The sequence below is a fragment of the Notamacropus eugenii genome, chromosome 6 (assembly GCF_028372415.1).
Source record: "Notamacropus eugenii isolate mMacEug1 chromosome 6, mMacEug1.pri_v2, whole genome shotgun sequence".
NCBI classification, from domain to species: Eukaryota; Metazoa; Chordata; class Mammalia; order Diprotodontia; family Macropodidae; genus Notamacropus; species Notamacropus eugenii.
This window is the reverse complement of record NC_092877.1, coordinates 53,750,319-53,765,978: the sequence shown is the minus strand read 5'-3', so window position 1 is coordinate 53,765,978 and position 15,660 is coordinate 53,750,319. Positions and strand designations below refer to the sequence as shown.

At 35.2% G+C, this 15,660-nt stretch overlaps 1 protein-coding gene, 1 long non-coding RNA gene and 1 pseudogene across 10 annotated transcripts in view; 2 read left to right on the top strand and 1 right to left on the bottom strand.

The window, feature by feature from the left end:
• The window catches only part of RGS12 (regulator of G protein signaling 12), a 263,351-nt gene that overhangs the window by 120,139 nt on the left and 127,552 nt on the right, over positions 1 to 15,660 (bottom strand). Inside the window, exon 1 of one of the 9 annotated variants that reach the window (XM_072620081.1) lies at positions 13,493 to 13,825. The exons of 7 other annotated variants lie outside the window; for them this stretch is intronic. In XM_072620081.1, the coding sequence (XP_072476182.1) occupies positions 13,493 to 13,573 (81 nt within the window). In that variant the 5' untranslated portion in view covers positions 13,574 to 13,825. Of the gene's footprint in view, positions 1 to 13,492; positions 13,826 to 15,660 lie in introns of those variants that run through there. One more of the 9 variants, XM_072620083.1, reaches the window with a different exon arrangement.
• On the top strand, positions 12,336 to 13,027 carry LOC140511086 (destrin pseudogene; annotated as a pseudogene).
• LOC140511087 (uncharacterized) overlaps positions 13,761 to 15,660 on the top strand; it is a 36,916-nt gene continuing 35,016 nt past the window's right edge. The window contains exon 1 of the long non-coding RNA XR_011969429.1: positions 13,761 to 13,849. This is a non-coding gene — a long non-coding RNA (uncharacterized lncRNA). The remainder of the gene's footprint in view (positions 13,850 to 15,660) is intronic.

Below are 15,660 nucleotides of genomic sequence, written 5' to 3'. Positions count from 1 at the left end.
GTGACTCCCTACTACCTCCAGAATCAAATGTAAAATCCCATGTTTGGTGTTTAAACCCCTTCACAACCTGACCCCTTCCTATTTTTCCAGTCTTCTTATAACTTTATTTTCTCCATACCCTCTATGATCCAACTACATTAGCCTACTCACTGTTCACATTCCATCTTTTTGCTTTTGCTGTACTCTATGCCTGGAATGCTCTCCTTCCATACTTTGGACTCCTAGATTCTCTCATTTTCTTCAAAACTGAGCTCAAATCCAGCCTTCTATAAAAGGCCTTTCCCAGTCACTCCTCTCCTATTGCCTTCCCTCTGATATTACCTTCCAATTCCTCTCTATATATCATGTATATACACAAGTATTTACATATTGTTCCTCTCCCTTTCTCCCATTAGAATGTGAGCACACTAAGGACTTTGTGCCTTTTTTGTGTATTTGGCACTTAACACAGATAAACAATAAATTCTTGTTGACTTCCTGACATTACAACAATTTACAATATCAAAGCAATTAATAAATGGAAAATAAAAACAAAAAGATAACACATTAAGAAAAATATACACATAAAAAGATATTCACAATAAAAGCTTTAATTTTTTTTTAGGAATATCTCTAAGAATATTTTTATCTCTTGTTGGTAATAAGATTAACTCAGTTCATGATTGTAACTTTAATTATTATTATGTCCTCCAAATATACTGGCACATCTATGGAAAGCACATAATTGAAAATACAGAAAAATATACATAATTCTTGAGAAAGATGATAAAATAAGAAATTAGTCAATGTTGAAAAAACTATGAAACAATAGGCACACTAATATAGTTAGTGATACTATAAATTGATTCAACAATTCTGGAAATAAATTTGGGGTTATGCTAAGAAAGTAAGTAAAATGTCTATACTCTTTGACCTAGAAATACCACTGCTAAACATATACACCAAGGAAGTTAAAGATGGAGGGGAAAAAAGGTGCAACATACACCAAAATATTCATAATAGCACTTTTTGGAGTAGGAAAGAACTGGAAGCAAAGTAGATATTGATCAAGTAGGGAACGGCATAAATGAAATATTACTTCATCATAAAAATAACTGGCTAATACTATACAGGGATATATGGGAAGATTTTTATGAACTGATGCAAGGTGAAGTAAGAAGAATGAAAATAACACACAAAACAACTACAACAATGTGAAACCAAACAATAAAAACTTTAAACAAACACTTTGAAATTATAATGACCAAACTTGGCCTAAGGGAAAAATGAGAAATGTATTTCTTCCTCTTCTCTGGAGAGGCAGGGACTGTGGTAAGGAACACTGTATATATACTGCTGAACTTAGATGATCTGTTGAACTTTTTCTTTTTTAATTTTTCTTGCATTGCACAGATCACTGAATAGGAGAGTGGAAGAATATATCTGGAAATGAAGTTGATATGAAAATAAATGCTGTTACACATATATATATATATATACACACACAGATGTATATATCTCATATATAGAATATACATATATGCATGTGAGATAGATATAGATAGATCGACAGACAGACAGACAGATAGACAGACAGACAGACAGATAGATGATAGATAGATAGATAGACAGACAGACAGACAGATAGATAGATAGATAGATAGATAAAATTCGATTAGACTATAAGCTCCTTGAGATCAGAACTGGGAAGTAGCAATCTTTGTATTTTCAGTGCCTGGTACAATGTTTAGAACATAGTGAGTGCTTAATAAATTTTTGCTAAATTAAATTACCTTCCTGCCCTCAAAACCTCTACATCTGAAAAAGTCATAGCCTGATTCAAAAAAGGCTTTCTGATTATAAAAAACTAGACAGATATTCTCCAGCAGCAAGGCAATATATGTAGGCAGTGGGCACAGAACTGACAATTATGTTTAAATCTTTTCAAACACATTTCTGTGGTAAATAATAGTCTCAGAATTCCCAGTTTCCCTTTTACTACACTTGGTTTTATCTATGTTTATTACTTCTTATAAAAATCAAAGGGGAATGCTAAATGAAAACATAAAATAGATTTTTTTTGTGCTAAATTTTACGAACTAGTCTTGATTTTTCACCCTTTCTCCATTATAGGAGTGGTGATAAAGGATGTCCAAATGCCTAAAGACTATGCATCTTACCTATCTGTACAAGACAATATCCTAGCTGCTATGCTAGCTACAAAGATGAAACAAGAAAGAGTCCCTGCTATCAATGAGCTATTTCTATAGTTCATATACTAAATGAGTTACATGAGTCTCAAAGAGCTTTGTTAAATGACTTGCTTATTGTCACACAGTTTGCGTCAGACTAGGCATTTACACCCGGGTCTTTCTGAATCTGATCCCAAAACTTGGTTCACTTTGTAACACCATCTAACATTCATGATAAAAAGCAGAATGTGATAAATGGAAAGGAGAAGTACAAAGTTCTCTAAGTTCATTGGAGAAGGATCACAGAAGGCTTCCCAGAAAAAGAGTACCCCTAAAGGGTTGACTTCCTTTTCTTCCATATTCCCCTGCTCTTATTTGCAGAATATTATATCAAGAAAGTACACCTGCTTGAAGATATACTGACAAAGGGAACCTACCAAAGTTAGAAACCTTTTTCCTTACTACAAATCAGATTTGGTATCTCTGAAACATAGGATCATAGATTTAGAGACGGAAGGGACCTAGTCCAAACCTTTCATTTTACACATGAAGAAAATGAGGCCGAAAAAGGGTACGTGACCTGTCTAAGGCCACACAGAGACTTGCAAAAGTAGGATTTGAACCTACATCCTGTGACTCAAGAGTTAATGGACTTTCCACTGATCCACTGTTCTTGGCTCTACAGTCCGGGACCTAACAAGTTTAATCCCTCTTCTACATGACAGTTCTTTAGATACTTTAACAGGCCTATTCAATGAATGGGCATTACCTTACTCTGAGTACCTGAAGAGACCTTGGCCTAAAGGGCTCCCAGTGCATCCTGGGTCATCTCCAGTCATCCTGATGAATATCTGGTCACTGGATGACTCAGGAGGAGAAATGAGGCTGGTGACCTGCATAGCACAGTCTCCCTCACTCAAAACAAAATCAAGTGCAAGTCATGTCATCATTTCTCTGATGGCAGGGTCTTCAACAACATAGGACGAACACAACAACAATCTTTAGATACTTAAAGATAACTATCGACTCCACTTTACTCCTCCCCTTATAGCAGCATTGCATACTCAATAACGTTTAAAAGAGGCAGTCCAATAATATGGCTGCAATAAGAAAAGCCAATCTGGAATTTTTAAAAATTTCCTTGAATAACTCACAAAACAGATTAGAAAACTGACTAATTTTTAATATTACTCTGTATCAAGTGTTAAAAATGAAATTGTGATTGACATCACAAATAAACATGATACATTTTGATCACTATAAATCAGAGACAATGCTTACAAATGAAAATTTAAAATTCCCTATGTTTAATCTGATACAAAACACAATTTGTATTAGTAACTTATTTTCATTTGTCTTGCCTTCTTGGAGCTTTCCCAAATTCCCACGTCAACATTTTGTACTTATATGGAGGGGGCCAGACAAAAACACAGAACTGCCAGTGAAAAAGCTTCCCAGGAAGGAGTATGTATCTTGCTTACAATTTAAATTATTTGTACTGAAAAACTACCAAATTAAGTAGATCTAAAATTCTAAGGCAAGGTCTCAAAGTTGGAATATACACTGTTTTCAATATATCTGTACTACAAAGAAATTTAATATCTTATTTATATATAGTATGTAAGATTTAGACAACCAACTTGAATCAGCTTTTTAAACTTGATAGTTCAGTTGAAACTTGTCTAGATTTGCCCATGGCAGTAAGTTGCAAGACTAGATTAAACAAGTCCTATGAAGATTCTATTTCAAAATAAATATTTATAAAAGACTTATGTGTTTTAATATGATGCAAACTTATGGGATAAAAACAATCTCTACTGAGGTAGATTTTGAAACAGTATTAGATTAGAACTTAATGTTTTACAATGTAGTATATCAATTAATATAAAGCATATTTACACATCTTTTTATGTTAAGCTACTGATAAAAATAATACACTTGTGCAGGACATAGGAATTAAAAAAATACTTTCACATGCATTATCTCATTGGACGAAATGGATGCTCCCAGAGGCTTCTCAAACCTAACATGTCTAAAGGAGATTGACTTTCATACTCTATTAACCTGCCCGTCTTCTGCACTTTCTTATTCCCATCCTCCTTCTAGCTGCCCAGGGTTCACAATGTTAAGGGTTATCTTCATCTGCTCCCACAATGGATCAGTTGCCAAATCTTATCATTTCTACATCCACAACATGTCTTGGATATGTCCTTTTCTCTCTACTGACATGGCCACTACCCTAGTTCAGGCTCTCATCACCTTTTGGCTGTTGCTAAAGGTGATGACTGAAAAAGCCTCCTAATTTTTCTTCTTGCCTCAAATCTCTCTGTCCCCAAGTCATCCTCCACAGAGCTACTAAAATTATTTTCTCAAAGTGCAGGTCTGACCATGTTACCTCCTCCTCCATCCCCCTTTCCCTTCCCCCACCCCCCCAACAAACAACAAAAACTTCCTGTTGCCTCTAGGATCAAACGTAAACTTTACTGTTTGGCTTTTAAAGACCTTCATAACCTGCTTCCAATCTACCTTTCCAGCCTCATTATACATTGCTCTCTACAATACGGCCAACACAGTCCCCTGGTTATTCCTAACACGTGATACTCTCTTACCTCCATGCCTTTGTACTGGGTATACCCCCATGGTACTTACATACCAGTAAGAACCCTTTATTTCTTTTATAATTCAACTAACTCAAGGGGCCATTTTCTACACCAGTAGTATCAAGCTACTAGTGGCTCAATGGGGGCCACTAAACTAGATATAAGGGTTTTTGTGGGTCACATATTCACTTAGTTTTAAAATGTAATATTATCAATATCTTATTACATTTTTGTTCATTTTATTAAATATTTCCCAATTACATTTTGAGGCAGTTTGGGCCACATTCAGAAGAGCTGTGGGTGGCATGTAGCCCACGTCTGACACCTCTGTTCTACATCAAACATTTTCTAATCCCTCTGTTATGGCATATAGACTCCTTCTTGGAATGTTTATAAGTACATAAAATAATTTCTTAACAAAGGAAACCAAAGGGTGGTGAAGATAAAGATGTAATTCTTTCCCATCCAAGCTCATGAGCTTCCTGAAATCTATCCACAAATCCCTTGGGGTCCATGGATGCCATGACGCCTGAAAGATACTTAGTGCTGACTAAATGTTGATAGTGTTCTGAAAAAAACAAGCAATTTCTGGGCAGATGACTTGGGTTTGAATGCCACCTTTGCCACTAACTGCCTTTGAACATGTCATTTCAACACTCTGGACCTCAGTTTGTTCATGTACAAAATAGACTGGTTGGATGAGATGACCTCAAGGGTCCCTTTTAGGTCTAAGACTTCATGGTTCCTATCATATTCTTTATTCCCTATCCTAAACTTTTACACAGGCTTCTATTATATATATAACTACTATGTATTCTAGGAAAGGCCCAATTTCAAGAAAAGAAGGTGTACTTTTAATGAGAGTTTACAAATGGAACAACCTTTGTCATACAACGTGTTGAATCTTTGGGTTTGGTAACAAATTGTCACTATTCCTGTAAGTTTCTACTTCAGAAGCAGATTAAGAGATCTTTCCATGAATAAATTAGGAATTCTTGAGGACAAAAAAAGGCACTATTAAACAACTGATTCAAGCCTTCCAAATATTCAAAACTTCCTCCTAAAAAAATCTCCAAAACTCATTCTCTTTATGCATGCTTCCCTTTTTTTCTTCAAACCCCCCCAAGTCCCTAATCTATCCCAAAAAATTAATTAAAGAGATTTTGTGACCCAGTAAGATCACAATGTCAACTAGTATTCTGTTTTGGGCACAATACTTTAAGAACTGACATACTCATGCACATCCAGTGAAACACAATGAAGAAAGTGAAGGATGAAAATCATACTGTAGGAGTTCAGTTGAAGGGACAAGGGATGTTTGGCCTGAGGAAGAGAAGACATCAGGGGAACTTGAGAATGATTTTTATACCTTTGAAGAACTATCATAGGAAAGAGGGATTAGATTTATTTGTTTGTTCCCAAAGGACAGGCCGAGGATCAAAATCCCACACTAAATTCTATGATTATAGAAAGGGTGGATTTCAGCAGAATCTAATGAAAAACTCCATCAAACATGCTGTCCCAAAACAGAATGGGCCACTTCAAGAGCTGTTTGGTTTTCAGCAGCCTGTCACTGTTGTTGTTCATTCTTCCTTTCTGAAGATCGGTGATATCACAGGGCCTGTCTTGACTTTCACATAAATTGGACTTAAGTGAGGCAGAGTTGCCCAAAGTCAGAAGCCTCACTCTCTCTTCCTGAGTCACTGAAGCCCACTGGCAGGACAAAAATCAAGGCAACTGGTAGTAGGGGATGACCTTGGCATCTCTGATGTATGACCAAGCTCTGAGTGCTCCACAGCACCTGCTTCAGCTGACTTCACGGCTGTTGGAACAAAGCCTCCTCATCCACCTATTCCACCAGGGGAAGTCTTCCCATGTTTACACTAGACATTTCCCCTACTCACCAAAAGGTTTAAAGCCCATCAGTTACCCTCAAAATGGTTCAGCCCATTTGCTGGAATGTTTTTATCAGGATGTGGCTACTGCACATGCTGCAGCTTCCTGAAGTTACAGGTGAGAGTTGGGTGAAAAGGTGGACACAAAGGTATGTTAGATCTCTCTGGCAATCTGGTAAAGCCTAAGGACTCCTGTTCAAAAAAGAAAAAAGTTTATTGCCTACATTCATAATTGAAGGAAATGTTAAATTTGTTAGAAGTTAATGAAAAGGACGACAATTTTTTTTTTCCATCCTGAAACTTATTCATAGTTCCAGAGACCCCAGGTTAAGAATGCCTTCTCTAGAATAACCTATTAAGACACAGATTTGGATTAAATGGGTTTAGGGGCCCTACCAATTCTACTCTCTGAGTTTGTGCAACTATGAGTCTATAATATGTGAGGGACATACAAAAACTGAAAACAATAATTAATTTTGAGGTGAAATGTACATAGTTAGGGGCTAGGCTTGTTATAGCTTACAATTAATTATTTCTCTGATCTGTGTAGTAGAACAGACAAGTGGATGAGGGAGACATTGTATATAGTACTGTACTACAGAGAGCAACAAGGAATAAAGATGAAAAAGGGAGCAAGTCCAACATCAAAGATAAGGCAAGGACACAGGGAGGGGCAGAGTTAGTGTTGCACAATACATAATTGTTACAAGAACTTGCAAAGAGAATGACTGAAAAAAATCAAATGTGTTGGGGTCAGATGAGGGACAGATTACATCTCTTTTAGAATTTAGAAAATGAAAATAGATTTATTTTAGGAAGAACATGTTCAACTGAAACCAAAGAGTTCCTCCAAGTTCAAATAAGCTAAACTGAAAGCAAAGATTTTCTTAAAGTTTAAATAAAATTTGAATAATATGGGTAAGGGCTACAAAGGTCAAAATAAGTATACCTTTAAAAAATTCAGTTATTGTTATTTACCTGGTGGTCTCCACGTTTTGTAGTGAGGAAAACAGGTCTAAGGACTAATATAAATGAGATTAGCTGTAAAGTTATACTTTAAATTTGTGAATAATTACTTGTATCTTTTACAGACATGGAATGTAAACATGTTCAAAATTAACCTAATCTATTTATGAGGAACTGGTACTTTCCAGAAGCATCCAAGGCATGTATGTCTATACAAAAACAAGCATTATATTTTCTGAAATTCAGAATCCCTAAAGGTTAATTCTAAACTTTTTAGCAAGTGGTAAACAGTTAATCTGAAATGTAGTTTTCCTGGAAACAACTCTCTTTATATTACAGGGTGCTAAACACCATCTATGGTATATACCAGAGAGGGCCAACAAGATTTCTTTCTTTCAAACAAAACACTTCGATTCTTTATGAGACATTCAGATTCAGGAGCCAAATAATGCATTTGAAGTAGAAGTCTAATCCCATAGAAAAATAGTTTAATATACAGCAAGTCTTCAAAACAAAATTTTCTCAGCCTCATACAATCAAGAAAAACTTTACATTTTAAATGGGGGCAGCAGGTAGGTGGCACAGTGGATAGAGTATCAGGTCTGGAGCCAGAAAGACTTGAGTTCAAATCTGGTTTCAGTCTTACTAGTTGTGTGATCCTGGGCAAGTCACTTAAGCCTGTTTGAATCTATTTCCTCATCTGTAAAATGAGCTGGAGAAATAAATGGCAAACCGCTCCAGGATCTCTGCCAAGTATACCCCAAATGCGTACATGGAGTCTCAGACACTACTGAAATGACTCAACAAGAACAACAACTGGATTTGAAATGTATGTGTCTTCTGGTCCTGTTTAACTTTTGTGTGTCTCCCTTGGTATTCATTAACAAGATTCATTTCTTCTGCATAACACTAGGCACCATGGAGCTTACAGGGATTTTGTTGGATACAAAAGTAGGGTACAACAAAAAGACTGCTAGACCTAGCAAAGCACAGAGTGTACAAGTAAAGATTTAAATGGACTGAATTACAAAATACTCTGTGAGGAAATAAAAACCAAATTAAATAATTGGAGGAATACTGAATGCTCATGCATGGGCTGTTAAGCTAATTTATAGCTCTTAATGCTATACCAGTCTAACTATAAAAGGAATAACTTACAGAGCCCCAAAATTAATAACAAAATTCATTCAAACAGACAAAAATCTAAAATATAAAGGGAAATAATAATAGAAAGTAAGAATGAAACTATATTACAAAGCAATAATTATCAAAACCATTTGGTGTTGGTTAAAAAGTAGAGTAGATCAATGAATCAGACCAGATAATGGAGAATCAGAAATAATACAACTCAATAACTCAGCGCTTGATAAATCATAAAGTAGAAATTACTTAGGAAACAACTCCCTAAGTGATAAGAACTGCTGGGAAAACCAGAAAACAGTCTGCCAGAAATTAGCGTTAGACCAACATTTTACACTATACTCTACAAATTCAAAATGGATACAAGAACTGAATATTAAAACTCATATAAAAAATTAGAAGAGGTCATCTATCTCTTTCATGAAGAGAAAATATATAAATATATATTATATATATTATATATAGTAAGCAAAGGATAGAGGAAATTACAAATAATAAAATAGATAATTTTGACTACATTAAATTGAAAAATTTCTGCACAAACAAAGCTAATTATATCTAGGAAAAGAAAGTAAGCCCTTGAATGACTGGGGAAAAAAAATCTTTATCAAATTTCTCAGATAAGGGTTTGGCATCAAGATATATAGACAATGTCTCCGTCAATCACTAGCAATATGACCATGGGTAAGTCATTAAATTTTCTGAGCATCAGTTTCTTCACCTGTTAATAATGAGTCCATTATTTTATTTTACAGGACTTTTATGCAGCTCAAATGTATGTTTGTAAAACAATTTTTCAACCTTAAAATGTTAGACAAAGATAAACTATTTTCTTCTAAATCAGATAGCAATACGCCTTTCGAGTACATTGACTTTGCATGTATTTTGTATTCATATATATTTACACACACACATATAGACATGTGTTTGTGTGTGTGTGTTATTCTCCCAATAGAATATAAACTCTTTGAGGGCAAGAACTGTTTTGTATTTATCTTTGTATTCTTAGAGACTAATGTGGTTTCTGACACATAGTTGGTTATAATAAATGCTTATTGACTGGCTTGTTAAAAAAATATGTATATAGACAACTAATATTTATATATAGGGCCAAAAGCCATTCCCCCCAAAAAAACAAAGTAGTCAAAGGTTATGAACAAATCTCAAAAGAAGAATTTAAAACTATTAACAACCATACAAAAGAATGTTCCAAATTACTAATAATAAGATAAATGCAAATCAAAACAACCTTGAGATTTCCCCTCATACCAAGCAATTTGGCAGAAATGACAAAAGATGAGAACACAGGCAATGTTAAAAGGGTGGTGGGAAGATAGGCACATTAGTGTCTAGTCACAGGGCTTCTTTGTTGATAGAGCTATGCAGTAGTATGACCATTATGGAAAGCAATTTGGAATTATGCAACTAAAATAACAAAAATGTCTGTATCCTTTGACCTAAAGATTATACTGTTCATATACCCACCCCACCCCACCCAGGAGGTCACTGATTCGAACAAAGTTCTTATACACAACAAAATATTTCTACAGTACACTAAAAAAAAAAAGATGTCCATTAGGTAGGGAATAGCTAAACAAATTATGTACATGAATGTAACAGAATATTCTTGTGTTACAAGAAACAACGAATATGATGAATAAAGCATAAAAAGACATATGAACTGATGAAAGGAATAATACACACTGACCAAACAATGCAAATGGAAAGAATAACCATAAAATAATCAAAAAGTGAATGTTACTAAATTACAAAGAACAAATGTGGCTCCTAAGAAAAGACAGGAGAAGACATCTCCCCTCACTTCTTTGCAGAAGTAGGAGGTAGATGGACCTGGAACACTGCATATATTTTTTCTTGATAATTTTTTTCTCTTTCTTCTTTTTTTAAAGAAATATTCTTACTTTTATTGAATGACTATTGAAAGGGGAAACTTTAGGCAATGACAGATAAAACTGAGGCAAATGATATCAATCTTAAAATATTAAATAAAAGGGGGCTGAGCCAAACTCACTGAAGAAAATAGTTCTTTAAATATTAAAATGGAGCAGACGGCAGGTAATGACTTTATGAGAAATCAAGAAATTATAAAACAAAACCAAAAGAATTAAAAAATAGAAGATAATGTGAAGTATCTCACTGGGAAAAACAACTGACCTGGAAAATGGATTGAGGAGAGATAATTTAAAAATTATTGTGCTACCTGAAAGCCATGATCAAAAAAAGAGCCTAGTCATCATTTTCAAGAAATATCAAGGAAAACTGCCTTGATATTTTAGAACCAGAAGGTAAAATAGAAATGGAAAGAATCCACTGATCACCTCCTGAAAGAGATCCCAAAAGGAAAACTCCTAGGAATATTGTAGTCAAATTCCAGAGTTTCCAGGTCAAGCAGAAAATATTGCAAGAAGTCAGAAAGCAACAATTCACGTATTGTGAAAACACCATCGGGATAACACAGGATTGAGCAACTTCCACACTAAGGGATTGGAGGGCTTGGAATATGATATTCCAGAGGTCAAAGGAGGTAGGATTAAAACCAAGAATCACCTACCCAGTAAAACTGAGTATAATATTTAGAGGAGAAAATGGAATTGCAATGAAATAGAAGACTTCCAAGAATTCTTATTCAACAGACCAGAACTGAATAGAAAATTTGCCTTTCAAATACAAGAATCAAGAGAAACACGAAAAGATAAGCAGGAAAGCGAAACCATAAAGGACTTACTAAAGTTGAACTGTTTACATTCCCGGTAGTTGGTGTTATATACATATAGACAGAGGGCACAAGGTGAGTAGAATAGGAAAGGAAGATATCTAAAAAACTAAAATTAAGGGGTGAGAGAGGAATATATTGGGAAGAGAATGGGAAAAACAGAAAGGAGCAAATTATCTCTCATATAAAAGAGATGAGAAAAAGCTTTTTCAATGGAAGGGAAGAGAGGGGAGGTGAGAGGGAAAAAGTGAACCTTTCATCGCATTTGGCTTAAGGAGAGAATAATATGCATACTCAATTTACTATGAAAATCTATATTACACTACAGGAAAGTAGGGGAGAACGGGGTAAGTGTGGGTTGGGGAGAAGATAGAAGGGAGGGCAAATGGGAGGAGGGTGTAATTAGAAGTAGATACTTTTGAAGAGGGATAGGGTCAAAAGAGAGAATAGAATAAATGGGGGGCAGGATAGGATGGAGGGAAATATAGTTAGTCTTCCACAACATGACTTTTGTAGAAGTCTTTTACATAACTACAAATGTATAACATATCAAATTGCTAGCCTTCTCAGTTGGGATAGGTGGGGAGGGAGAAAGGGAAAGAAGCTAGAACTCAAAGTTTTAGAAAGGAATATTAAAAATTGTTTTTACATGCAACTGGGAAATAAGGTATACAGGCAATGGCGTATAGAAATCTAACTTGCCCTCCAAGAAAATAGAGGGGATGAGGATAAGAAAAGGGAAGGGTGTGATAGAAGGGAGGGCAGATTTGGGGGAAGGGATAATCAGAATGCATGCTATTTTGGGTGGGCAGAGGGGAGAGATGGGGAGAAAATTTGGAACTCAAAATCTTGTGGAAATGAATGTTGAACACTAAAAATATTCGGACATGTTCCACACCAGAAGAAATCAAGAAAAGAAATAAGGCAGTTATCTTTTGTCTCAGTGCTGACAAAAAATGCATCATTGTGGAAGAAGGCAAAGAGATCTTAGTGGGAGATGTTGGCATGACCACTACTGATCCTTTCAAGCATTTTGTGGGAATGCTTCCTGAAAAGGACTGTTGCTATGCTTTATATGATGCAAGCTTTGAAAGAAAGGAATCAAGAAAAGAAGAGTAGATGTTTTTTCAATGGGCACCAGAACTAGCACCTCTCAAAAGTAAAATGATCTCTGCAAGCTCCAAGGATGCAATCAAAAAGAAATTTCCAGGCATTAAACATGAATGCAAAGCAAATGGACCAGAAGATCTCAACTGGGCTTCTATTGCTGAGAAACTAGGAGGGTCCTTAATTGTAGCTTTTGAAGGATGTCCTGTGTAGATGATCATGTCAGTGCCACAAGGTTGAAAAGCTTCCATGTTTAATGTATCTTCTTGCTAAATATGTAAAACAAATATACTTAGGCCAGGGTTTTACTGAGGGGAGCTGTCTTGTTCTAGATTAAATGAGATATTATATAAACCTGTATAAAATAACCCTAAATAAATCTAAAATCTAAAGTTTCATTGGTTGTAAATTAAATTTTTGCTGTCTGATAGATTATTTGGCAAGTTGGGTTTAAAACTATTGTTTTAAGCTCAGGGTTTTTAATTATACAATTAAAAGAAAAAAGTGGCCATAAGGATAGAATGGAGACTTAATAGGTATTTTTGTAACTTGTATAGTTACTGTCTCTCCTTTGATTACCATATTGTTCATAATTTGATGGCAATTTAGCCCCCCCCCCCCCCTTAAACAAAAAAAAAACCTTCCTTGAGCTAAATAGAAACTGGCTTTAAAGGTTTGAATGAATGGGAAGCCTTTCTCCTCAAATTATAAACCAGCACTAATCCACTAAATACAGTAGTTAAGTCAAGCCAGGCTGTCTTCACTTTAACAGTTAATGTGTGATAAAGACTGCCTTAAATTTGTGTACACAAGTAGTAAACGCTAATCTTTCAAAGCACTATTTAAAGCACACAGATCACAGGAAGCAACTCCTCAAACCTGTGGTAAAGCTCTTCTATTCACTGGCTGTGAGACTTTGTTCTGATGAAATAATCTCTCATTCTGGAAATTACAGTGCATTCTGGAGTGATTATGGAATACCTTTATCTTACACCAAATTATGACACAAAACAAATTCTAGTTCTACAGTAACTTGGTTTGTCAGTGAAGACAACAGAATGTTGTGTTGACAAGCCAGGGGGCTTGTGAGATCTTGAATCATGTATCCTTCAGAGCTATCCTGCTTCTAGTACTGTAAGCTACGGAAGATCATCAAGCAGATGTTTACTTTGGGATGTGGGGAGACTTCTTCATTTCCTATGGAGATATGTTGATTGTATGTGAAATGGATAACAGGTATGAAACATAATACTCACTTTAATCATCTACTTTATGAAAGCTTTCAGTGATTGTCTTAACACCATGGGCATAACACTGTTGGACAGTGTAGAGATGCACAAAACAAATCTAGAGGTAGCAGATTGGCTTTATTTAATAAAGGAAGCATTTAAAAAAAATAAGGAAGGGAGGCAGGGACAAATGTTGAAAAATAGGAAGAAAAAATATAATAACTGAATAAACATCTACCTTGCTTTATGACATCTATGGTCTGATAGTAAGATTAAACTGACAGATAAGGGATCTGAGCTATAAGCCTAATTTGCTTTGCTTCAGACTTATTACTCGCTGTGTGATCTTGGGAAAGTCACTCTCTGAGCTTCAGTTTCACCACCTACTGAATAAGGTTAGACTGAATGAACTCTACAATCCATTTCAGCTCTGATATTCTGTGATTCTGTGAAATACCCTTGAGACGTCTACAGATAAAGAGATGTACATACTATATGTAGGCAAAGTGAAACCAGTGGAAGCTTTCAAAGAACAGTCACACAATTTTAGAACTAGGGATCAAATGACATCATATAAATGTACTTTTGTGAAAAACTTTACTGCAAGCACTATTCAGATATATAACAAATATTGACTAATATTATTAAAATAAAAATGTAATCTGTATACTATTTAATAATTTTATTATTAATATGATAAATAATGAAATCAAGAAACTACAGTGCTTTCCATGGTTCTAAGTGGTTCCCTGTCACCAAAGCCCATTTTTGAAAATACCAACATTCTCCCCATGATACCATATAGGTATCAGTCATGAAAGACCTTGATCTTAGAAGAATCAAAATTGGGCATACCCAAAGCATCTGTAAGACATGAGAGGTATCAGTTATCTTCAGTACATTACCGATCACGTCCTATGCATAAGAAGTGACTTAAAAGACAGCATCAAAGATACGATACAATTGGAAAAGGAGATGAGTTGATCAAGAAGCACTTGGTCTTCGTAACACGGTCTCTGGCACATTGGATAGATCCTCTATAAAGGGTTTATGGAAGTGTATAGACAAGAATTTCATAAGATGTGTAGATGCAAGTAGTTTGAAACACTTGCTGATGAGAAGATACACCTACCTAATTATAAAATAATGGGGAGGCAATGTGGTACAGTGGGAAGAATGCCATGTTTAAAATTAGATGACCTACATTAAAACCTGGCTCCATCTACTACCTGTGTGACTTTGGGTAAGTTACTTAATTTCTCTAGGCCTCAAGTTTCCTCAAATCTAAATCAAGGAGTTTGGCTAAAATGATCATGAAGGTCCCTTTCACCTGTAAATCAATGAATCAGGCAGGAAAAAAGTTTTCAAAAAATATGTTTTAGTACCTGTGATATATTAGAAGATAAGAGAGCTGACACTATGGAAGCAACAGTTTTAAAAGCTGATAAAATTAAAAGGTATGTAAAGAGGCAGTTGTCCAAAATCAACTTTAGAGAGATTTTAGTCAAAAATGGACCTCATATTGCAATTTGAAATGGAAAAAAAAAGATATGTTTGAGAAATAAGCCAATGAGGCAAGGCTAAAATTAGCTCCACTTGGTTACTCTAACACACGGAAGGCCAAAAGAGGGAACTTAAGCCAACGATAAAGAACACACGAGTCAAACTGTAAAGATAAAGTACCTATTTTTTCCTATGGATTATATAACAGGACTTAGGAGAGATCTAGACAGGATTCTTATTTCTAACTACAAGGATTATTTGTGGTTAGAACGTGTCCTAGCTCTCACTGGTTAATCCTTCCATCTGATCTTTTTA